Source organism: Gossypium raimondii, chromosome 3, assembly GCF_025698545.1.
Source record: "Gossypium raimondii isolate GPD5lz chromosome 3, ASM2569854v1, whole genome shotgun sequence".
NCBI lineage: Eukaryota > Viridiplantae > Streptophyta > Magnoliopsida > Malvales > Malvaceae > Gossypium > Gossypium raimondii.
The window spans coordinates 55,303,732-55,330,002 of NC_068567.1; the positions used below are offsets into that span (position 1 = coordinate 55,303,732).

The following is a 26,271-nucleotide window of genomic DNA, read 5'->3' on the forward strand; positions in this document are numbered from 1 at the left end:
ATTTATTATCATAATCATAAAAGTTAGTCCAAATTAAATTAAAAGTAATTTAATTTAGTTAAGACTTACTCTAATAACTAATTTCTAATTGATGATGGGTTGATTAGAAATTAAAGTTAATGTGAAAAGTTATATATTAATGTTATAATCTCCAAATTAGACATACCTTTTACTCTTTTTTTTTTGATATCCTATCTTCAAGAAAGAGAGACATATTTTCTAAATACTTGTATGTTAATTAAGAAATCGAAATCACAAGATTTAAAGATTTCAAGATGTCGATGGATTTAAATATTCTTACGTATATAATTTGATAATTTGACATGATAAATCTTGATATATCAAGTTTTATATAAAATCTAACATAGTAAATTTTAATTCTTTTTTTCATCTCATTTTTGTGGAATTCGACGCTAATACCTAAGTTTATTTTACTTTAAAAAGTGAGAAACTAAATTTTGTAGATTCGACATGTTGGACATGAGATTTTTGGAGTTGGAATTCCAAAATAGCGGGACTTAAACCATACGTTTGTTTTACACTTGCATGCAGCTCCATCCCTTTAATCATCAGTGAAACTTGCAGAATGGGTTAACGTTAGATAACTGGTATCCCAATCCTCTATTCTAATGACAAAATGAAGTCATGGTTCAGTTTCCATTCTTACTTTCAAGGAGAGCGTGAGGATGGTGGAAAACCAATTTTATTCAATCCCTATTTTCTATTACTGCATTAATACACACATTGTAATAAAATTTCTCTATTTCAAAACTATATCTCATTAGTTTTGTTTTCTTACATCGTTCCATACTCTATTGAAGAGCTTCCTTGGAATACCCTTTCTCTCGCTTTAATTGCCTGCAGTTGTGTCACAGCCCAAAAATAAACTAGAAGAGATGAAGAAGAATAAACCAAGCAAGCAAAATTGAAGTGTTCCAGTGTTGACAATCTATTAAAAGGTGCAACTACAACTAAGTTGTAGTATTATAGAAGATTTTGAGAATGGACGACAAACCTGTTTTTCCCAATTTATGCAACTTGTAACAATGGCGAGCAGAATTGTTTGTGTGAAAGCCCCAGACTGTATACCGATCCACAGGCCAACCCCTCTCAACTGTAACCAGAAGGCAAGGGTGGCAGCGACAGGGATTCCAACAAGATAAAAAGCTCCCAGGTTCACATAAGCTCCTATATGCTGCCATCCGCATCCCCTTGCAATACCTGATCCAAGCATGTAAACCATTTGTATGACTACTACTCCAACATTCATCTCATGGAAATATATTAATTATTCACCATAACGATAACGAGTTTAACCTGAAAGAACCCCCTGTAAGCTATCAAGAACAACAGACACACAAACCAAGGGAGCCATTGTTGTCACATAATCCACCACTTCCTTCTCATTGCTATAAATATAACCAAAAACACGTCGGCTTGCAAACAGGGCTCCAGTAACTATAAGGGTCTCTAAAACTGCAATAGCCATAGCAGCATACACCGCCACATGTGCTGCTTGGGGTTTCCCTGCGCCTAGTTCATTTGAAACTCTAGTACTATATTTACAAATCGAAAATGATTCTTAGTTAAATTCATATAGTTTGAAAAACTTGAAACATTAATCAGTAAAGAAATAAAAAATAAGTGTGTGCACGCATATCAGGGCAGACCTTGCTGCAGCACCAAGTCCATATGGTATGGCATAAAGTGTTGAAATGGTGTTGAGACTGCTTGGGAAAGTTGAAAAATTATTAGTAGAATAATTACAATATGATGTAATCGAAAAATCATAAATTTATAACATCCAATTAAGCTTTGGATGATACAAGATGCATTGATCCAAAACAATAGCAGATGAACATACCACACAGACAATACAGATGTTTCCAGCTCTGGATTTGGTAAAAGCCCAGACAGCAGGATGAGTAGCTCATATGACCACCATTCAAGGCTGCAATTGTTTGAATAAAGAAACACCAAGGATCTTTAACAGCTCACACATACATATTTGAGTGAGGAAAAGAGGAGATAACATACCAGATCATAACAGCAGAAGGAATAGCAAAGCGGAAAAACTCTCTAATTCCTTGGAATAATTCCATTGTAATGGGGGCACGAGTTTTTGTACAGGTGGGAGAGTACCGCATGTAAAGTGCAAGGAAAATCACATTTAACCAGTTTGAGATACTAATTGCTATTGCTCCTCCTATACTTTCTAATCCAGACTTGAATACCAGAGCCCAACATAGAGGTATATGTACCACAAGACTAGCACAAGAGCATATGAGCATGGGAGTGATCAAACTTTGTGTTTGAAAGTAGCGAACAAGTGGTTGAAAAGTAGCATAGGCAAAGAGTGATGGGATAAGCCACAGAATGAATTTACCGGCTTCTTGTGAAATTAAGGGATCTTGACCAATGAATACAAGTAGCCTTCCCATGTATAACCATAGGACCGACAGAGGGATGCATACTAAGATCAAACAAAATATAGCAGTGTAGGTATGGATTCCCAGTTTTCGGTATTGTTGAGCTCCATAGGCTTGTCCACACAGTGTTTCCAATGCACAAGCCATTCCTAGCTGATAATCGCATGCAAATTACAAATTTTAGGAAATTATATAAGTTGACATTTACTGTATCCCAAACACAGGTCATCAGCTGATCTAGACTCACTCAGCAGCAAACCAATCATTCAATTATTGGATTTCTTTTTCTTATTATTCGTTAAACTAATAGTGATTGAATAACTATGTTATTGAACTGCAAGAATTAACTATTTTTTGTCAACGTGTAGCTCACCTTGATGGATGTTTTCCAAATATTATACAAACCAGAAATTCATTAGCTTGTCCAACTCATCCTATGGCAGATTTAGTCATATGTTAATTGCACAAAGCTAAAAGTGTAACCGGGTCATGTTACTTTTAAGTTAAATGTTAGATGGTTTCCTTCCTAAACAGTAAGCCCAACTGCAAAGCTTTTCCATACCAACATTATCGATCACCTAGAACACACTAAATATAACACAAAAGCATAAAGCAAGTACTTGCTGCCCAAGTCAACTTAAGCAACAGATAGTAAAGCTCATCTTGATCACAGAGAGTTGCTCTGCAAGAAGCCTACAACAAAAAAACAAGAGTTTACTGTTTTTCTTAAATATTTCTTTTTGTTCATTCCTCGTAACATAATTTGCTGTCCACTAGTTAATTAATGTAAGCCCGAAAAGTCCAAAACCATTAAATAAAGGCTTATAAATATAAAAAGAGAAGACAGAAAGCATGTGGTTAGGAGTCAACAGATCCAATCACAAAGAGACAATCTGATTAGGTTAGCATCACTTTCCGATGACTAAACACTATTGGAAGTATTGGAATTTGTCAAGAAATTCAGTTGATGTTCAGACTCAGTTTCAGAATAAGAGAAGATACAAACAAAGAGACGTAAATTTTGAGAATAAGATTAGTTAGAACGTCACTATCAACAAAATAAGGGACAACATCGTGTTAATATAATATCAATATCATGGTTCCAATAAGTTTATTTAAGTAGAAGACAAATGAAAATTGACTTACAAGAAAACTGAAGCCGGTGACCCCTGCGAGAGATATGGCAATGGCAGAACTAGAGAGAGCGAGCTCACCCAGATGACCCACCATCATCGTTGATATAACTTGCAATAGGTACTGTGATAAGGTGACAGCTACCATAGGCCCCGCAAGGTAACCCGCCCTTTTTATTTCTTCAACAAAAGCAGCCCAACTTAGCCACCGAGTGCTTTTCTCCACGTTCTCTAACTTGGGAATCAAACTCTCTTCCATGATGTTCTTCTTCAGCGAGTCTACCATGATGCCCTTCTCTCCTTAACCTTGAACAGCGTCGTTCACTTACGAAAATGCGGGAGACAATAGAAAGATGAAAGAGTTGAGTGTGTGATTGTTTGGATTTATTATTGCAAACAAACAAATTAGGCACATAGACTCACTGCAAACTTCAACCCAGCGTTTCGCTACAACTGAGTTGGACGGCCCTAACTTGCTTTAAACTAAACTAGTAGTAATAATCCCGGCGGTCACGCCGAGGTTTGTAATCTTTTTTATGATTAAATCAAATTGAATTCTGAAGTTGATAACTTTCTGATATGAAGTAAGAAAATTTGGATCTAACCCCACTTGGCTGAATACCAAAAAAGTATTTTATCAAAATAGATAATGATTGTAATAATATGTTATTAACTCATCATTGTTCTTAAAAATACCCCAAAATGCTATTTTTAATTAATATTAGATAATCATTGATAATATACTTAGGCTAAGTGTACACCAAAAGTAAAATATCACCTTAGTTTGTAGTTCATTAACGATGGACAAAAGAGCAAACTTTATATGAGCACAACAGATAATTTTAAAAATCAAATAAATATTTTATATTTTTAATAAGTGTTGTAGTATTAATAATGATTAGTGTGCAAATGATTTTCTCATACATTTTAACTATTTTTTAGAATTTTATGCTTTTGTGATATTTTGCAAATTTTATTATTTTATTAATATTTTTTGTTATTTTAAATGTTTTTCATCATTTTTACAATTTTTATTCTTCATAATTTGTATATTTTAAATATTTTGTTATTTTAACATTTTTCAATTTTAAAATAATTTTATAATTTTAAATATAAAATATTAATTTTCATCAACTCAATTCAGAAAAAATTATAAAAACTTTTTTTTAGAAAAGTACATATGCTTTAAAAACTCTTTAATAATAATCGAATTTGACATAATTCTCATACATTATGTTTATTTGTGCATCTAATACGCGTTGCGAAATTCTAATGGTACGTTTGGTTCACTGTAATGGAATAGAGCTGTAAATGAATAGAGCTGTAATGGAATAAAGTTGTAATCAGTAATTCAATTGTTTGGTTGAATGGAATGGCATAGAACTATAATAGTATTATTGTGTTTGGTTGAATGGAATGATGTTGTAATAACATAAGAAAAAAAACTAAAATGACTAGAATACCTTTAGCAAAATTTCTTTTAGGTAGATGATTATTGTTATTATTATTGAATTTTAATAAGATTATTATTAAAAATAATTTAATAATATTTTAACATAATTATTTTTTATTTTTGTAAAATATTAAAAAACCAAAATATATCCTTTAATTTAGTGATCATTTTGTAATTTTTAAAAATTAAATGACCAAAATATAAACTTACTAATAATTTAATTACTTGAGTACAATTTACCCATAAAACCCACCAAATACCAAAGCCCACTCGCCAAAATCCCAAACTGCACCCGCCATCATCACTTTCTTCCCCCCATTATTTTTTCCCTTTCACCCAAATTTTCCATCAACAAGAACAAACTAAAGCCCAGCAACCCAATCCAAAAGAAAGATCTAGAAGCCACCGATGCTTCAACCAATGAAACAAAAGAAGTAAACTCTCCTATAAAGCAACAATCAGTAATTAATTTCTTTCGGTTACCTAAATAGTCCCCTTCTCAACCTTCTTCAACCTTTCATTTCCTGCAAAAAAGCCCTTTCCAGATCCTACATCCACCCAAGACTCCCCTCCCTTGAATCATAAAACATATGTTCAAAGCAGTAAACATATGCCCTTCTCTGGCAAAATCAGGAACTCCATCTCGCAGGCATTGATGTATCCATCGTTTTAATCCTTCAACAGCCAACAGATGGGCAACAACATTCCAACATTTTTATTTTATCTAAAATGATAAAATATTTATCCTTCCATTCTTATCTACTTATTATGCTTAAAAATTTTGGATCCCAAAATTAACAAAGTGCAACCAGTCGGGGCTTTCTTTTCTGCCTTAAAGACCAAACAGTAACAAAGATGAATTAACATGTAAGCTATTTACTTAAAAAATTTAAGTAGATTCGGTTCTTTTAGGTGTTCCTGTAGATGGGTTGTTGTTCTTTTCTTTGTAATTTGTTTGAGTGTTTGAGATTGAGATGATTGAGTCTCTTTTTTTAAAGATAAATGTTATAAAAAAAATTTTGCCATGGTTTACTTTACTGCAATGTTCAGATTTAAGTGTTGCTATTTTTTTATCGATTTTATTTGTTTAATTTTTTAGTATTAAATTATTTTCTGCATGGGTAAATTGGGTAAAACAAAAAGAAATATATTTCTGGAATCGCCGAATAACCCATTCAAAGGTAGGCGTGCATAATGGTGATTACGAGACTTTGCCGCTTAGTCCCGGAATGGCCATTTAGTTGAATGGTCATTCAGCTAACCAAACACCTGCTTCACTGTGGCAAGGTGAATACACCCAAAATGACTTAGCCATTCAGGTGAACCAGTTTTACGGTGTCATAACTTATTAAAAGGTTATGTAAGAAAAAAAAAGGGAACAAAGGAGAACACAACACACCACTGTTTATCTAACATGCAAAAGAGAACATAATTAACGATTATATAGCATTGTTTATCTAATTAATTTTTTTAATAATTTTATTATAAGCTTTAATCCTATCTGATTTTTTTAATACAATGTTTAGAACTACCTATAGTTCTTCTCCAACCCATAGATAGGAGGATAATATATTTCAACGCACTTAAACCTACGCCCTCCTATATTGACAATAATATTCATGTTAATCAATTAAAACTCAAACGGCATGTTTATTTAACATTTGAATGCATGTGATATAATATTAATGCTATGTTTATATGAGTATTATTTATTCATTATATTTTAGTATATGAGTCAAGAATAAATTAATTTTAATTGATAATTTTCTGTTATTTACATAATTTCTTTTTGGAAAAAGAAGGAAATTATTTTTGCTTATTTTAAAGAGATCTTATTTTTTCTAGAGTTTACTCATCTTTTTAGTTTTAAGTTTAAATTTGTATTATTATTCTTTATTTTTATCTAACTATTGTATTTCATATATAATAAATAAGTTTTTTCCTCATGTAATTACACTAGCAACCAAATGTGACATAATATATTTGTTTTTACTAGATTATGATGATGTTGGTGAAAAAGAAATTATGTGACAAATATATTTGTAAAAAGTTTATATAAATAATAAATGAAGTTTTAGTAGAATGGTAAAGTACAAATGTGAAAATTTTGTGAGGTATGACTTCAAATCCTAGTATATGTTTATATTTTCCTATTTATATAATAAATATAAAAAGGTAAAAACACCTCTAAAATAATAAAATTTACTTTGAAAAGTAAAAAAAATCATCTTTTTTCAACTGAATTAATACTCGGTTAACTTATGATATCAACTTACTCAATAATTTTATAATAATGTTAGATTTAAATTAATTAAAAGAGTCAAAAGTATAGCAAACTATAAGGACTAAACAATTGACTACAAGTGGCCAAAAAATGTATTTAAAGTTAATTGAGTTCCTATAAAGCATGAGCACGAACACGTAGTACAAATATAGCATTATACGAACACAACAACATATCCATTTTTGGCAATTTCATACTGTCTTGTGAATTACAGGATTTGGGGTTCATATGTTCATCCTTTACTTGGTAAAGATGTGGTACTTTTGAGAGACTGGACTGAACATTAGCTAATGATGAATGGATTTCAGCTTTCCCGCAGTGCTCAGTTTCTCATCCTCCCCGTATCAAGTCTGATCATAGACCTATTCTATTGAGAACGAAATCGGACCTCAATTTGGCAAGAGGAAGACTTTTTTGATTCCTTGCTAGATGGACAAGTGACCAAAAATTGTATTTAAAGTTAATTTAGTGCCTATAAAGCATGAGCACAAACACGTAGTACAGATATAACATTATACAGACACAACAACATATCCATTTAAAAAAAAATCAAAATATGGTATGTAATTAAATTTCACATTCTTTAATAATAAATAAATTTAATTAAAAAATGTATACTTATAATAACATTTGTTAATTGTTATTGTTCTGATGTGACCGTTAATTGTTGTTGAGTTAATTGTTATGATGTTAACATGGTAATCTGTATAAGGAATTGTTGATGATGTGGCAAAAATTATTAAATAATTAAGTCTAGAATGAACTTGAGAAAGAAACATCAAGTTCATTTGAATCTTGACATTGTAGGTGTGTGGGTATATAATAAACTTATGAGAAATTAATAATGACTTCAAAGTGTGTATCAATGTCACTTTCTTTGAGGTACTATATTATGGTGTGCAAAAGAGTTACTGCCAAATAAACCTTGAGGATATAATGTAGCCCAATGATTGTCTACGTTTTGCATTGATGGAAACAATTCACTGAGTATTGAGCGGAGCATAGTAAGGATATCAATTTCTATAAAGAATTTTTACAGTAATTCTTTATAAAACAATCTACGAATATAAAATATGGTGGGAGAATAGAAAGAAATTTTGTTTTTATGTTTTTTGGTTTGTCATACAAACGGAATTCCATTCCCACTTATAGGAGGTATTATGTCTTTTCATAGAAACATAACTATCAAAATGGATATTCATATATTTTGCAATAAACATAATTATTGTATAGATATATACTTAAATAATTATAGCCTCTTCCATGCCAGCACCGCCACGGTCATGTCGTCGCCCTCCACTTGCACCTGCTCTACCTGCAAAAGGAAAGGAAACACGCAAGTAGAAACAGGAAAGAAAAACAAAAATAAACTATGTAATATGGCTATAAAAGCCAGAATCAATTTGTAAAAATGGGGGGTTCTTTGGGAAAAAAAATCTATTCAAAAAAAGGAAGAACAAAGATTAAAAAGCAATAAAAGGTCACTCTTTTTTTTATTTTTGTTTCGTTTTTATTGTTTTTTTTTATTTTTTTATTTTGAAATACAAAATAAAAACAAAGGGAAGGTCTTTTCGTACCTTTTCGTCATTGTCGGAGTGCTCGGAGTCAGAGGGCTACGTCGGAGGGAAAAAAGGTAGACTTTTGGTCTCCTCGCCGCCGTGCACGGCGACACCAGCGCCGGCGACCGGCGGACGGCGCGACGGGAGATGACCAGGCCCTTGGCCGGATTTTTGGAAGGGGAGAGGCTTTTGAGAGAGTTTTTTGGTTTTTTTTCAGAGGAAAAGAGAAAATGAAAATTTTAAAAAAATATATTGGATTTTATAGCCAAACAAAACGATGCAGTTTTGGCCGGCGTCCTTAAGCCCCAAAACGACGTCGTTTTGACCCTGGATCGGGCCGACCCGACCCTCTCTGCCAAGGATCCGTGTGTTTTCTAAGAAAGGGATATTTCCGTGCGCGGTCCTTCCGCTTTTGCAACATTTTGCAATTTGGTCCTTTTTCTTTCTTTTCTTTTATTTTAATTTAGCCGTATAATTTTATTTTTGTTACATTTTAGTCCTGCGCAAAGTGATGAGTTTTGGAGGCGGGGTATTTACTGTTTTGGGTCCCTTCCCTTTTGGCTCGTGTTGCAATTTAATCTTTTTTATTTTGAATTCGCCCAGTATTTTCATTTTTATTTCGATTTAGTCCTTTTTTAGCAATTTTATTGTTTAGTTAATTATTTGAATGTTATTATCATTACATTTATTATTATTATTGTTATTATTATTACTATTATTACTATTTATTATTATTAGTTTTATTTTCCTCTTATATATTCGTTACTATTGCATTAATATATTTATTATTTTAGCTTTATTATTATATATACATATATATATATATATATACTTACATACTCTTGTATTTTATAAACTTAAAGTATATATACATACATACATATCTTTGATTCATATATATATACTTATTTTTATATATTATAATTTATATATATTCATATATTCATATCTATATACATATTTTCTAAATTTTTATAAGTATATATATATATATATATATATTTATATGTACATACTTATATGTATTTTTATATTTTCTAATTTGTATATACATATTTACATCCATATTATAATATATTTTAAACCTATTATAAATTATCATTATTTACTTGTACATATATTTTTTTTCAAATTTTGATGTATGCTTACATATATATTCTTTTTAAATAATTTTATTTATTTATTTATTTATTTATTTCATTTTCATCATTGATTTGAAGGAATGCTTTAATTTTATTTGCTTGTATACATTGCTATTTCAGTATGTTATTGATTTGTACTTTTTATTTATCTTATTTTCGTTGCTATTACTCGTATTATTTTTACATCATTGTATTCATCTTTGTTTAGTTATGCATATTAGCATCGTATCTTATTTCTACTATTTCGTGTTAAATTATTTCATTCAATGTATGAATCATGACTTCTGAATAAACAAAATTTCGTGTTTAGATCTGAGAAAGTCGTACCTTAACTTACCGGGTTTCGATTTTCACAATAAATCTAAATACGTGAATCTTTTCAAACTCAAATTTTCAACGATCTCGGGAATTAAAAAGAGATCGTGTCCTAACTTACTGGGCATGATTTTTTTTCCTCAAGTTTTAAATGATCTCGGGATTTATAAAAGATCGTGTCCTAACTTACTGGTCGTGATCCTTTTTTAAAATCCGAGATAGCTAAAAATCTTTTAAATAAGTAAATTTTTTACATTTATTCGTGTATCGGGAATTCGAGACATTGTGTCCTAACTTACTGGATATGATGCTTTTTTTCGATTAACATGAAATATGCTTCTTTTTCCAAAAATTTTCAACATTTTAATACAAGAATCGTATTTTTTAAAATTCTTCAAAGTTATCAATTTTCGACATTAAGACATTAACTAATCAACTAGGTACCAATTTTGGGCGTTATGAGGGTGCTAATCCTTCCTCATACGTAACCGACTCCCGAACCCGTTTTCTGAATTTCGTGGACCAAAATCGTTGTTTTAATAAAATCAAACCGTTTATTAAAAATAACCAGTTTTCTAGGTGATCCAATCACACCTCATTAAAAAGGATTGGTGGCGACTCCCGTTTTTTTCATTTTCGTCAAAACCCAAGTCGACCCCGTTTTCATCAAAACAAATGGTGTCAACAGTCACTATTTATAATGATGAATTATGTCTCTTAAATTCAAAAGTTATGTTACTTGATTATTAACAAATAGTCAGGACGGCGGTGGCAGAAGAAGGCGCACCTAGGGTTTGAAATTTTTTTGTTTTTTTTTTCTGTTACGGGTTTTGGGCTAGGGTTTTTTAGGTTTTGGGCTGATTGGGTTTGTTGGTTATTTGGGTTTGTAATGGGTTTGGGTATTTGTTTTTGGATATTGGGTATGTTTTGGGTCTAGGCCAGGTTTGATTTTGGTGCGGGCCCTTTGTAATTTTTTTTTGGTTTGCCTGGGCAAAATTGGGCTGTACAGTGACAACTTTTGATTAATAACCAAGTGACATGACTTTTTGTTATTTATAATTTTTTATTTGCAACTATTGGAATAATTTATATATTTTGAAAATATTTCAACATGTATCCACCTGTTCAAGTTTAGTTTATAATTATAAAAATTTAAAAGAGAGATAAATTGTGGACCTTACTTTTCTTGGTATCTTAGGGGAGGTAAAAAATTATTTTTCTTTAAGATTCTAAAGTTATTGTTGTTTGTTCTTTTTTTTTATCTAATTTGCTAATTGTGGTATTGGTGTCGAAACCATTTTTATTTTGAAAAACGGGGTCGACTTTTAAAACAAAAATAGAGTTACCACAAATCTTTTTTCGAGGTGTGATCGGGTCACCTTGAGATTAATAGAACATTTTGATTTATTAAAATAATGATTTTGGTCTACAAAATTTGAGAAAACGGGCTTGGGAGTCGGTTACGCACGAGAAAGGATTAGCACTCTCATAACGCCCAAAAATTGGTACCTAATTGATTAATTAACGTCCTAATGTCGAACATTTGAAAAGATTTTAAAATACGATCCTCTTTAAAAATCTGAATAAATCGAATTTGATGTTAAGACCTCCTTGTCCCGAAGTAATAAGATGTCACATCCAATAAGTTAGGATATTACATTTTAACCCTCGAAACTAAGCTTGTCTCATGCATTAAAGTTTAAAAAGGATATTCGGTTATTTGGATAAAAAAATCGAAACCCAGTAAGTTAGGGCACGATTTTTTCAAAACTCCAAAGTACCGAATATTGCCTTATTTTTAAAAGTTTTCTTTTTTTAAAATTGGGAAAAATTGAAGCAATATTAAAACGATGCGTAAAAACTTTGATAAAAAAATGGCAATATGAAAATACAAATAAACAATTTATAAAACATGAATTTGAAAATGAATTTAAAAAATATAAAATGTAAACAAAGAGTATAAAATAAAAAAAATATAAGGCAAAATAAAATGTAAACAAATTTAAAAATAATGAATTTGAAAATGAAAAATAAGGAAAATGAAATTTGAAATCAACAAAATACAAATCAATGAATAAATTATATATATAAAAAGTAGGTAATATATGTATAAGTTTGGAATAAATAATATATAAAAATGAAAATAGGTAATATATAAAGTAATAATATATAACGAGTTTAAAAATAAATATTGTGTAATAAGTAATTTAGAACAAGTTATACACAAAACATCTTAAAAATAAATGGTATATAAAATAAATAGTATAAAAAATTTGCAATTGATAATATATGGAAAAAATTTAAAGCAAATAATCAAACAATTTAAAATAAATGATTTATAACACGAGTTTTAAAAATAAACAACATGTGTGACATAATATTAAAAACAAATAAAGTATATAATTACTGGAAGAAAATAAAAGAATGATAAGAATGGTTAAATGAATGAACAATATGTAAATAATAAAGTTGATGGATAAATTAGCGAATAAAAGTAAAAGAATAATTAATGATTAAACAATTAAATGGATAAATAAAAAATGTTTAAAAAAAACGCTTAAGTCAGCCTAACTCGCACAATATGAAGATTTAACGAAATTCCTCCACCAAAATCTAACTCAAATGAAAGCAACTTAAAAAGAAACGAAGATGAACGAAGAACAATATAAGAATAAGCCACAGAAAATAAAAATGCAAGAGAGGGAGAAATTTGAGTGAATGCTCTTAAGAATTATTATTGCTCCAAACTCCAGTCTTTTACAATGAAGGGAGAGGCCTCTATTTATAGTTGAGTCTCCCCAAATTTAACGGTACATATCAATTACATCAACGGCTAAGATTAAACGGTATCTATAAATTAAATATCTAAGATTACAAAATCATATCTTCTAAGATTGCATATCATATCTAAGATTGCATATCCTTGAAAATTATATCTCCATATGCATTAAGCTTGTAGATGGACCTTCAACCTTTTCAAGTAATGGGTCATTCCGGTTGAGCCAAATAATATAATTTTGGACTGGACTTGGACTTTATTTTATTATTTTGGGTTTTTTTTATGAGCCCGGGCTAAATTGGCCTATTACAATTGGTGTTTCATATATTTTAAGGTTATTTTCTTGTTCAACCTTTAACTTCAATGCAATATGAAATGTTGAAAATACACTTACTATTATGTTTAAACATGTGCATGAAATAAATAAAAACAAGATTTGTAATAATAAATTTGTTTAGCAAATTTGTTTAGCATAGATGTCATGATAGAGTCTTCAACCTTTGTTATCGCATTCTAAATTTTATTAGCTTTTATGAAAATCCAATTTATTTCGGTTTGCAACCGCACAATCTAAGAACCATCATTATTTCTTCTTTCTTTTATATATATATTTTTTATTTTTTAATTTTTTTTTGTAATTCAAAAATTGCATCCAAAATTAACCTTAACAAATGGGTTTTAAAATTTAGATGAATTAGGACGATGGTTTGTCCAAGATCATTATAGACTTGAATTTTAACATTTTTATAGTTTTTATTTTTATTTTTTTGTTGATATGACATTACCACGTTAGCATCGGGATAGCTAATATAGCAGCCATTAACACTCATATCAATATAGTAATTGTCAAGAATGAAAATCTTTAGTCAATAAATTTAATTGATATATTTTAAAATTTAAATATTTAATTGAATGGGTTAAACAATAAAAAATTTGAAGGTTTTTAACCCTTAAAAACTTTTTTTTTCAACGCTTAATGTTTCCAATAGCAATTGTCAATGTCTCGCGTTTCTTGATAACCATTTCCACATTTCCTTATTTCACATACTCATTTCCCTACATCTTTCCTTCTTTTTTCCCCATCATCTTTACTTCTTTTTCCCATTCTAATTTTTCAGCCTTTTCGTTTTTGAAGAGTAATTTCAGGTAAAAAAATCATTTTTCTTATGTTCAACCATGTCTTTTTTGTGACGCACTTATTTTAACCGTGTCCAGACTATGTCTGGTTCGAAAGAAAGAAAAAATTAATGTATTGAGATATGTGCATTGCATATCCAACAATGTCAATAGTGTGTCCCTGTCAAACACCAATATGACACAGGTAAGAGGAAATTTTTCCGTGTCGGTGCTTCATGATCGGAGGTGCTATAAGAACTAACATGGAATAGACACCATATCATGCTTACCACGTCTCCAAAACTTTTTGGTGTGAGGACAGAAATACACAATTAAAGCTATTCACTTGAAGGTTTCGTAGAAATCACATTGACTCTAGCATATTGGGTGGTCAAGATGTATGGCTAGGAATCTTATTGGTCGGGCACTATGTTAAGTTAAATTTAGTTTCAATTAAGGAATAGCTAAGAAATGAAATGGACTTGATGAAATCTATTACAATGATGCCTAAAAATGAAAAAGAAGATATGCTTATCTAGACAAGACAATGTTTGACTAGGAGGACATGTTAGACATGACAATGCTTAATTAGGACATGTTTTAAGGTAAAGATTGTCTTGACATAAAATGCAATAAAGAATAGTTTTATGTCACAGATCGCCTGTACGTGCTGAAAGTGGTCTTTTGGGTGTGCAATAGTGAGGGCAACTTGGCAGGCAAGCCACTAGAGGGATTTTCAAGAGAACACGGGTTCGAGCCTCCTAGAGATCGAGGAAGACTCTATAAGTACGGAGGAATGGTGAAGGTTGGCATCTTTTGAAAAAAAAAAAGTTACCATTTCACTTAAATTTGTTAGATAACTGGTATCCCAATTTCACTTACAACGCGTTTGGTTGGGGGGATTGCATGCGTATTCCCCCCCTATGCAGCGGGCCCATAGGTAAACAGGCGTTTGGTTCGCTGTTACCCCAATCCGTGTGTAATCGGTTACCCCCCTAAAGCCTTTATTGCGCGTATTAGGTAATACGGCCCCTCATCCCCGATTGCCTAATTGGTGCTTTCCCATTTTCCTATTCCATTTTTTGCCCTCGTCCTCAACCTTCTGATTCTCCGACGCCTCCTTGCACAGGTAATATTTTTTGCCCTTCCCAGCAGTCCGTCATTGATTTAAGTTTAGGGTTTCTTTGATTTTCTTCATTTTATCAAGAAGGAGGAACCGATTTACTGTTTTATTTTCACTGTTCACTAACCCAAATCGATTTCCCTTTTCTCGCTTCGACACCTTCTTCATCGCACTCTTCCCGATTTGTCATCACCGTAAGTTTTCCAGAGGTTTGCATTCACTCTTTTCACTCTTCACCGATTTGCATTCACCCGATTTCCCTTTTCTCATTACAGGTTGTTGTTCATCGTTTTGAGTTCCCCGATTTCCCTGGTTACAGGTTAGTTTTCCTTTTTTTTCAAATTCTTTGTTTTTTGTTGCGTCTTGGTCTGTTTGGAACTCAAAACTATATTTACGCCCCCCATTACTACTTCTAATCCCCAAACAATTGAAGATATCCTCCCCAAGTAAAACTCCTCTACGATTTGTGAGGAGAAACTTGAGGGGACGAATCTGCTCTCCCTTGCTATTCCTTCTTAACTGCTTTCGATCTTTTGTTTTTGTTCTTTGGCATGCTAATGAGCTTTATGATTGTTTAGTTGTTGTTTGGCAATCTTAATCTGCTCAAATTCCAAACAAATATTATTTGCGTAATTTTAGTTGTTCTTGTGTCTTGGTCTGTTTGGTCTGTTTATATTTTGTTGTTAGTAATGCTCTGGTGTTTTGGCTAGATTTGGTTCCAGTTTGCTTAGCTTAGGTGGAATGGTGTTGGGTTTGATATATATTTTACATCTGATACATGAAAGAGATGTTGTTTCTTTTCCTTTTTTATGTAATCCAAATAGTTTTAAGGCATGCAAGTATGTTATATTAATTATTAAAGCTATGTTTATTATTTCATAGGTAGTAGTACAGAACCATTAGGTTCATTTTGGTTGCAATCAAAGTTAATAAGCTTAACTGCAGACTTGAGGCAGTGAGGAATTACGGCTTTGTTTTCTAAGTTAGCTTAATGATTGATCCAGACTTGTAAATTGCCATTTAAATTCAGACAGTTTTGTGATACTCTGCTGTTGTTTGAAAGAGTTGTGATATGTTCTGGTTCCTGCTTGTTTTGGGGATAATTAATTGCAAGTATGGTAGGATATAGCTCTGTTATTTAGATTTTGAAATGAAATGCTGTAAATGGGTTACTTGATGTAGAGGTAGATATTCGATTAAGGGTTAATTATGTATAAACAATCAAGTTTCAATTTCGATTTCGATGGTTATATAATGTCCAAATTTAAAATGAAATGAAATGTCAGAATGTCAGAAATTATGTATAAACAATCAAGTTTCAATTTTGATGGTTATAATTTGTCCAAAGTTAAGATTAAATCTTCATATGTTAATTTCTAATAAGATTTGGTACATCAATATTTGTATTGTTACTTTAACCGATTAAAATGCTAACGCAAATTTTTATACTTGATAATAATATTCAAATTTCTTATTTAATTGAATTGATTATAATATGGTTTTCAAAGAAATTATCAAATTATAAAATGACACTAAAATAGACATAATTATTCATAAAGAGTTTATTCCTTTTCAAATGCATATAATGTTAATTACTCATGTTTTTGTTGCATCAACGGAGAAAATGTTCTTAAAATTAAAATTGATAAAATCTTCTTGAACATTAACAATATCTCAACAAAATTGAAAGAATTAGCTATTTTATTAATTGAAAAGATATCTTATACGAGATTTATTTTAATAATTTTGCATCTCTAAAGTTTAAAAATAAATTTTAAAGTGTTATTTATAATGTTTATTTAATAGTTAGTTAACTAATTTGAAGGTCTAATTTTACGCTTTCTCTTTTAAGTTTTTAGAAATGTTGAGAGACATTAGGTAAATATATTAACAATTTAATTACCCTAGGAGCAATTTTCCTTAAATTTGATAAAAAATTTTATCTATAATTATTAAGCCTAGTATAGTATTACTTCTTAAATTTATATTATAATTTTTGAACTCAAAAGCAAAAGCTACAAATTTGAACATGCTTTATAATTTATTAAATCATAATGAGTTTAGTTATAATCTAACAAATACCAACAACTTATTTTAGTTCAATTATACATATACCTACAAATTTTAATTCAAGACGAAAAATTTATGCAAATTGCTATAGCCGAAAAAATTTTATAATTTATAAATATATCGATAAAGATTCTACTTTTTGATAATGTGTAATTGCAACTTGGGGATTGATACTTGAGTTTCAATTTTAATATGTTGCGCTTATGGCTCGTCGCCTTTAATTGCACAAAGTGTGAGGCGAAAAGAATTGGTATTGCTGTGACAATATGGTTGGAAATCTGTAGAATTGCGATTTGGTTCTTATTTAGAATGGGTGCCAGCCTTAGCCTACATACTTATAGACCAATGATTATGTCCTATACCTTAGATTTTTATGCAAAACGAGATTATGTGAAAAGGCTTGTATATGCTAGTGACGAGACCTGTATTGAACAAGTTAGGATGAATAGATCTGCCTTTTTCAAACTATGTGAGATGTTAGAATCGATAGGGGGATTGAAGTCGTCAAGAAACATGCTTGTTGATGAGCAAGTAGCAATGTTTTTACATATCATCACCCATCACCTGAAAAATCGAGTTATCAAGCATCACTTTAGAAGGTCCGGGGAAACTGTAAGCAAAGCATTTCATAGTGTTTTAAATGCCATCATACGCTTACAAGATGTCTTATTTAAAAAGCCGGAGCCAATTACAGCCGATTCTTCTGACACAAGGTGGAAATGGTTTAAGGTATTAGACTAAGTTTTATATATAACTTGTACAACATTTAGTTGACTTAGATTTAAATTAGTATTCTAACTCAAGGTTTTATATCATGTGATATAGAATTGCTTAGGTGCTCTTGATGGAACCCACATCAAGATTAGGGTGCCAACAGTTGATAAACCTAGATATCGAACCCGAAAAGGTGACATAGAAACAAATATGCTAGGTGTTTGTACACCTGAGATGCAATTTGTTTATGTTCTTCCTGGTTGGGAAGGTTCAGTTGCCGATGGACGGGTGCTTCGAGATGCCATTAGTAGAAGACATGGACTAAAAGTTCCTCATGGTACAGTGTATAGTTAGAGGAATTTGAATTATTCATTAAGATCAAACTTTGTTTGCTGAATTAATCATTTTTAAAAAAATTTATTTTATAGGTTGTTATTATCTAGTTGATGCTGGATAACAAATTGCGAGGGATTTCTTGCACCATTTAGAGGACAGCGATATCATCTAAACGAGTGGCGTCAGGGTTATCAGCCAAGTTCTCCGCAAGAGTTTTTTAATATGAAACATGCCTTAGCACGTAATGTCATTGAAAGATGCTTTGGCTTATTAAAACTTAGATGGGGAATACTTAGGAGTCCATCGTTTTATCCTGTAAGGGTGCACAATAGAATTATTATTGCATGTTGTTTGCTCCATAATTTTATTCGAACCCATATGAGTATTGATCCCATTGAAGCGGAGGTGGGAGACGGATTACCTACTAATGTGGTGGATGCCGATGAACCGAATATCACAAATATTCATCCATCGGATGCTTGGGCTACTTGGAGGGTGGACCTAGCCAACCAAATGTTCGATGATTGGCAAGCATCTAGAAATTAGTTAGGTTTAGGGACAAATTTAGTTTGAATTGATTTGTTGATGTTATTTTATGTATCTAGTTTATTAAACTTTGGTGGTCTTTGATTAAAATTCTGTATTGTACTAAACTTTGTTGAATTATAATTTAATTATCTTTTCATTCAAAGATGTGTTATAAATTTAAATTTAGTTTTGAACTACCGATATAATATTATAAATTGTTCACCTTTTGATTCATGATATTCAAAATAGTAAATAATGTTAATTTGTTTTTTTTTCTTAAGAACAATATGTCAGGTGTTCCACCAACGGGTGCTTCTTCTCAAGCTTCTCGAGGAAGCAAAAGAAAATGGGTTCCAGAAGAGGATGCAGCCTTGGTTTCTTGCATGGTGGATTTGCACAATGTAGGAGCATTTAATGCTGATACCGGGTTCAAAGCCGGTTATTTGAACGAGCTAGAGAAAATGCTAGAAAAGGCTTTACCAAGGGCAATGTTGAAGGCGAGACCAAATATCGAATCTCGGATTAGGTGCCTAAAAAGGGAATGGTCAGTCGTCTACGACATGCTTAATGGTCAAAACAACAATGTTTTGGTTGGGACGAGCATAAGCGACTCGTTGTTCTTTGAATATGCGCTTTAGAATCCTATGTTAAGGTAAAATGTATTTCAAGTATTTATTTGTTTTTTACAAAACTTATAACTAATATGATTTCCTCGTTTTTTAGAGTCACAAAGAAGCCTCTCGATTCAGACATCGTTCTTTCCCTTACTACAACCAAACTTCTTCGCCATATACGCAAGAGATCGGAGATCGGAAAGACGCTCAAACAATTCTGATGTTCTTGAAGAAATAAATGCTTGAGGATGAACGTACTACGATATGAATGAAGAGAGAAACACATTCTATGATCAAGTCGACGTCTCTTTAGACGACATGGATGTTTCGCACGGATCCGCGAGGAGATAGAGACCAAGGGGTTCCTCATCTTCAAACAAGAGAAAGAAGAAATCGATGCTCGTGATAATGTGTATTCTTCATTTGATGAGGCGCCACTTTGTTGGGGAAAAATCCAGGCCGTTGGCGATCAAATCAGTAGGAGTATTGCCTCCGAGGTGGTTGTTCAGTAGAAGTCAGAAGAACATCAAAAGATGGAAGAGAAAGCTTCCCATTTATATTCAGCCTTATGGTCAATTGAAAGTTTAACCGACGATCAGCGGTATGATGCTTTGAGTAAAATTCCCGATCATCCAAATCAAATGATCGCTTTCTATAGTTTACCTTCATTTGCGATTGGAATGGGTCAAAAGATTTCTTTCTCACCATTAAATATCAATGTTCAAACTTTTGATGTTGTAAAACTATATAAAATATGGATTATGATGTACAATTTCATTTTCATCTAACCTTTTCTTAATATAAGTTAATTATGTTTATGCGAATATAATTCTCAAGTTATATATTGATTTTAGTAAATTCATATAAAACATTTTATTATTAAGAATTTTATGAAATTATATATCACTATTAAATTATATTTAATATTAATTATTTTAAATTGTATAAATTCATATAAGAAAATTTATTATCAAGAATTTTATGAAATTTAATATTAATTATTAAATTATATGTAATAATAATTATTTTAAATTATACAAATTCATAAAATATAATTTATTAGTTATAATTATTTTAAATTATTTTAAATCATATATTTTAATTAAAATATATTTAATATTAATTATTTCAAATTTTCATTTACAAGATATCATATATTATGATTTGAGTAAATTCATATAAGAATATTAATTATTAAGAATTTTATTAAATTATATATTTTAATTATAATATATTTAATAATAATTATGTTAATTTATATTTTACAAGATATCATATATTATGATTTGAGTAAATTCATATAAGAATATTAATTATTAAGAATTTTATTAATATATTTTAATTATAATATATTTAATAATAATTATGTTTAAATATGATTAAATTATTTATTATTGATATTAATAATCTTATTAAAATTTAAATAACAATATCAATAATAATTTACCACAACAAATTTCGCTAATTATAAGAATTTTATTAAATTATATATTTTAATTAAAATATATTTAATAATAATTATGTTTAAATATGATTAAAAAATTATTACTGATAATAATAATCTTATTAAAATTTAAATAATAATAATAATAATCATTTACCAAAACAAATTTCTGCTAAGGGTATTCTAGTCATTTTAGTTTTTTCCATTATGCTATTACACCTCTATTCCATTCAACCAAACACAAAATTACTATTACGCCTCTATTCCATTACATTCAACCAAACAGTTGATTTGCTATTACACCTCTAATCCAATACACCTCTAATCCAATACAGCGAACCAAACGCACTCTTAAAGTTTACTAATAATAAAATGAATCATGGTTCAGTTTGCCTTCAAGCATTTCAGGAGAGCACGAGTATGATCAAAACCCAATTTTATTCAATCAGCATTCCCTATTACTGCAGTAATACACATTTAGTAATAAAATTTATCTGTTTCAAAACTCTCTCATTAATTTTGCTTGCTTGCTTACATAGTCCCGTACTCTATTGAAGAGCTTCCTTGGAATAGCCTTTCCCTTGCTTTAATTGCCTGCAGTTGTCGTAAAAAATTAGAGATTGAGACTAAACCAAGCAAAGTCAATTCAGTGTTAACAATCTATTAGAAGGCACAGTTACTAGTGTAAAAATGCTGAACAAATAATAGTAGTTGAACTTCTTAATATTAGTCCAATCAAAATTTGTTTTTCCAGTCTAACCTTTGGCATGAAAATAAATAATCAAGCTATAAAAGATTTTGTTTTCGGTTATGTTTACAAAAGATTTTGAGAATGGATGACAAACCTGATTTTCCCAATTTATGCAACTTGTAACAATAGCAAGCAGAATTGTTTGGGTGAAAGCCCCAGATTGTACACCGATCCACAAGCCAACCCCTTTCAACTGTAACCAGAAGGCAAGGATGGCAGCGACTGGGATTCCAACAAGATAAAATGCTCCCAGGTTGACATAAGCTCCTATATGCTGCCATCCACATCCCCTTGCAATACCTGATCCAAGCATGTAACCATTTGTATGACTACTACTATAATTCTTCATCTCATGGAAATATACCAATTGTTCACCATAAGGATAAGGAGTTTAACCTGAAAGAACCCCCTGCAAGCTGTCAAGAATAACAGACACACAAACCAAGGGAGCCATGGTTGTCACATAATCCACCACTTCCTTCTCGTTGCTATAAACATAACCAAAGACACGTCGGCTTGCAAATAGGCTTCCACTAACTATAAGGGTCTCTAAAACTGTAATCGTTAGAGCAGCATACACAGCTACACGTGCTGCTTGGGGTTTCCCTGCACCTAGTTCATTCGAAACTCTAGTACTGTATACACAAATTGAAAATTATTCTTAGTTAAATTATTTTGGTTTGAGAAAGTTGTAATTGTAATCAGTAAACAATTACAAAATAGGTCTGTGCAAGCATATCAGGGCAGACCTTGCTGCAGCACCAAGTCCATATGGTATGGCATAAAGTGTTGCAATGGTGTTGAGACTGCTTGGGAAAGTTGAAAAACTTATTAGTAGAATAATTATAAGTCAATGGAATTGAAAATTCATAAAATTACAATATCCAATTAAGCTTCGGCTGGTACAAGATGCATCAATCCAAAACAATAGCAACTGAACATACCAGACAGACAAGACGGATGTTTCCAGCTCTGGATTTGGTAAAAGCCCAGATAGCAGGATAAGTAGCTCAAATGACCACCATTCAAGGCTGCAATTGTTCAAATAAGAAGACATTAAGGATCTTCAACAGCTTAGGCATATATATTCAGGTGACGAAAAGAGGAGATAACAGACCAGATCATAACAGCTGAAGGGATAGCAAATCGGAAAAACTCTCTAATTCCTTGGAATAATTCCATTGTTACGGGGGCACGAGTTTTTGTACAGGTGGGAGAGTACCACATGTAAAGTGCAAGGAAAATCGCATTTAACCAATTTGAGATACTAATTGCTAATGCTCCTCCTATATTTTCTAATCCAGACTTGAATACCAGAGCCCAACATAGAGGTATATGTACTACAAGACTAGCACAAGAGCATATGAGCATGGGAGTTATCAAACTTTGTGTTTGAAAGTAGCGAACAAGCGGTTGAAAAGTAGCATAGGCAAAGAGTGCTGGGATAAGCCACATAATGAATTTACCGGCTTCTTGTGAAATTAAGGGATCTTGACCAAGGAATACAAGTAGCCTTCCCATGTATAACCATAGGACCGACAGAGGGATGCATACTAAGATCAAACAAAATATAGCAGTGTAGGTATGGATTCCCAGTTTTCGGTATTGTTGTGCTCCATAAGCTTGTCCACACAGCGTTTCCAATGCACATGCCATTCCTAGCTGATAATCACATTCAATTACAAATTTTAGGAAATTATATAAGTTCAGGTAGTGGTGATATTTACTGTATCAACTGATCTAGACTCAGCAGCAAACCAATCATTCAATTATTGGATTTCTTTCTTTTATTTGTTAAACTAATTGAGTAACTACGTGATTGAACTGCAAGAATCAACTATTTTCTGTGAACATGTTATACAAGCCAGAAGTTCATTAGATTGTCCGACTCATGCTATGGCAGATTTAGTCATATGTTCATTGCACAAAGCTAAAAGTTTAATACGGTCATGTTACTTTTTAAGCTAAAATGTTAGATGGTTTCTTTCCTAAACAGTAAGCACAACTGCAAAGCTTTTCCATACCAATATTATCAATCACCTATAACACACTAAATATTACTGAAAAGCATAAAGCAAGTACTTGTTGCCCAAGGGATTAACTGAACAATAAAGAATTCTCAAGTCAACATATGCAATCAACAAATAATAAAGCTTATTCGATCATATGGAGAGCCACTTCGAATAAGCCGAACAGCAAAAAACAAGAGATGACTCTTTTGCTTAAATAATTTGTTTTGGAAACCATGTATGACTGCATCCATTCCTCGGCAGTTTTACTGTCCACTAGTTAATTAATGTAATCCCGAAAGGTCCAGAACCATTAAATAAAGGCTTATAAATATAAAAATATGGACGGAAAGCATGTGGTTGGGAGTCAACAGATCCAACAACTCTATATGAACCATGGTTAGGTTGACAGAATCCTACTTTGAATTGGATACAACCATCTTAAACGAGGAAATATCTAATTGTGGTGTTGAACAGCCACCCAAAACAGTAGGAAGTATTGAAAATTGTGAAGAAATTCGGTGGATGTTCAGAACCAATTAGAATAAGAGAAGATAAAAACAAAGACACGTATAATTTGAGAATAAGATTATTTAAAACGTCACTATCAATACGACAATATTAAGTTTATTTAAGTAGAAAGAAAAATGCAAATTGACTTACAAGAAGACTAAAACCGGTGACTCCGGCGAGAGATATGGCAATGGCAGAGCTAGAGAGAGCAAGCTCACCCAGATGACCCACCATCATCGTTGATATAACTTGCAATAGGTACTGTGATAAAGTCACGGCTACCATAGGCCCTGCAAGGTAACCCACCCTTTTTATTTCTTCAACGAGAGCAGCCCAACTTAGCCGCCGATTACTTTTCTCCTCGTTCTCCAATTTGGGAATCAAATTCTCTTCCATGCTGTTCTTCTTCAGCGACTCTACCATGATGCCCTTCTCTCTTTAAGCTTGAACAGCGTCGCTCACTTACGAAAATGCGGGAGACAATAGAAAGATGAAAGAGGTTGGCTTTTGTTGGGAAAAGTTATATATGCCAACGAAAGCAAAACTTGAGAGGACGCATCCCCTCACGTGAGTACGACATGCATTTGCTATTGCAAACAAACAAACAAACAACAAATTGGAACAGTGTGCACGTAGACTGACTGCAAACTACAACCCTGACTTCTGCTACTGCCTTAACTTGCTTTAGACTAAATTAGTAATAATCCCTGCGGGGTTTATAAATTTTCTTTATATTATCTACATTCTCTTTAGTATCTACATGATATCAACTTAATTAAAAAAAATCAGAATTTCATTACAATAAACTGATCAAAAAATGCAGGTAATAAATAGATTTGTTTATGAATGTGTTTAAACTTTCTTCTTTTTCATCCGAATATGAAGTTGAAATTTTTTTTTAGACTAACCTAACCCCAGTCGGCTGAATTAACTCATTGGTTTTTATTTTTAAAAAAACTCAAAGCTGTTCTTTAAAGCCCAAAAAGCTGAACCTTTTTTTATTTTTAATTGATATAGATAATGATTGAAAATACAATTGGCCTAAAAAGTGAAAAACAAGATTTGGGGGAGAAATAATAATAGAGCAACACAATGAATTTCAGTTCAGGAGGAGTCAAATGGGAAGCGGAGTTGAATCAATACAGACCAGAGACTGAAGCTTCAAAAATTAGATGAGAGAAACTTCACTTTAGAATGGAGGATGAAGGTGGGGGGATAGGGATGACGATTCGTTACCTTTGGAGTTTGGAGGACTCACTTGCTTGCAGAGATGCGTGGGATTGATTTGAAAATTGGAATAGAAATTAGATTCTACTCTAAATTTGGGTTTTGGTGTCGGTAACATCTTCAAATTTTATAAATATTAGTTTTAAACTCAGAAGAATGTTTTCCTTTGAATTTAGTGTATATATTTTTATTTTTAAGAATTTAATTTTTTTATTGAGTTTTAATATTAAATTTTTAGTTACATAGGGTATTTTTATTTTAAAATATTACACCAATTAATTTTGAAATTAAAAATAAAAACACTAGTTTTTTGAAATACAAGACCCTATTTTAACTTATTTGAAATATATGATTTAGGAAGATATAGGTTCGAGAATCTTTGAATCAGTATTGTCTTTCTATTTATAGGTTGAAAAGAGACTATGAATAGTTTTAAGCATTATAATGTAATTTTAATAAGAATTAAGAATAATTTCCTTTAAGTGTTTTTTTTTTTTCAATTGTGCTACTTAATCTTATTTCATTATCTTTTGCTTGGTTAAAAGTTGGTTGGAATCAATTAATTAAGCATGATATTGACTCATATATAAAAAATTTTAAAATTATTTAATTAAATAAATTAAAAATAAAACCTTTAAATCAATTAAAACTCCTGACATTTTTAATTCTTCTTCTTCCTCTTCTCTCCTTGTCTCCATGATTCAATCTTCTTTTAATGAAAAAAGATTAGAT

At 31.3% G+C, this 26,271-nt stretch overlaps 2 protein-coding genes across 4 annotated transcripts in view; both read right to left on the reverse strand.

Moving 5' to 3' along the window:
• The window catches only part of LOC105794785 (protein DETOXIFICATION 12), a 37,878-nt gene extending 12,193 nt beyond the window's left edge, over positions 1-25,685 (reverse strand). The window contains exons 1-7 of one of the 3 annotated variants that reach the window (XM_012624101.2): positions 24,463-25,642; positions 22,908-23,452; positions 22,735-22,821; positions 22,540-22,596; positions 22,187-22,425; positions 21,885-22,090; positions 21,461-21,633 (exon numbers count right to left, since the gene is read on the reverse strand). In XM_012624101.2, coding sequence (XP_012479555.1) covers positions 21,571-21,633; positions 21,885-22,090; positions 22,187-22,425; positions 22,540-22,596; positions 22,735-22,821; positions 22,908-23,452; positions 24,463-24,735 — 1,470 coding nt within the window. In that variant the 5' untranslated portion in view covers positions 24,736-25,642 and the 3' untranslated portion in view covers positions 21,461-21,570. Of the gene's footprint in view, positions 1-21,460; positions 21,634-21,884; positions 22,091-22,186; positions 22,426-22,539; positions 22,597-22,734; positions 22,822-22,907; positions 23,453-23,872; positions 24,303-24,462 lie in introns of those variants that run through there. The other 2 variants (XM_012624105.2, XM_052628550.1) reach the window with 2 other exon arrangements.
• Positions 688-4,180, reverse strand: LOC105794784 (protein DETOXIFICATION 12). The gene is made up of 7 exons (XM_012624098.2): positions 3,576-4,180; positions 2,038-2,582; positions 1,865-1,951; positions 1,671-1,727; positions 1,318-1,556; positions 1,016-1,221; positions 688-858 (listed from the first exon to the last, which is right to left on the reverse strand). The coding sequence occupies exons 1-7, from the start codon at positions 3,846-3,848 to the stop codon at positions 796-798; spliced, it is 1,470 nt and encodes a 489-aa protein (XP_012479552.1). The 5' UTR covers positions 3,849-4,180; the 3' UTR covers positions 688-795.
• Positions 25,686-26,271: the final 586 nt, after the last annotated feature.

Coding starts and splice junctions, on each gene's coding strand:
- LOC105794784 (XM_012624098.2), bottom strand. CDS start 3,848: ATGGTAGACTCGCTGAAGAAGAACATCATGGAAGAGAGTTTGATTCCC. Junction 1,557..1,670: donor GGACTTGGTGCTGCAGCAAG/GTCTGCCCTGAT, acceptor TTGTAAATATAG/TACTAGAGTTTCAAATGAAC. Junction 1,222..1,317: donor CTTACAGGGGGTTCTTTCAG/GTTAAACTCGTT, acceptor TGCTTGGATCAG/GTATTGCAAGGGGATGCGGA.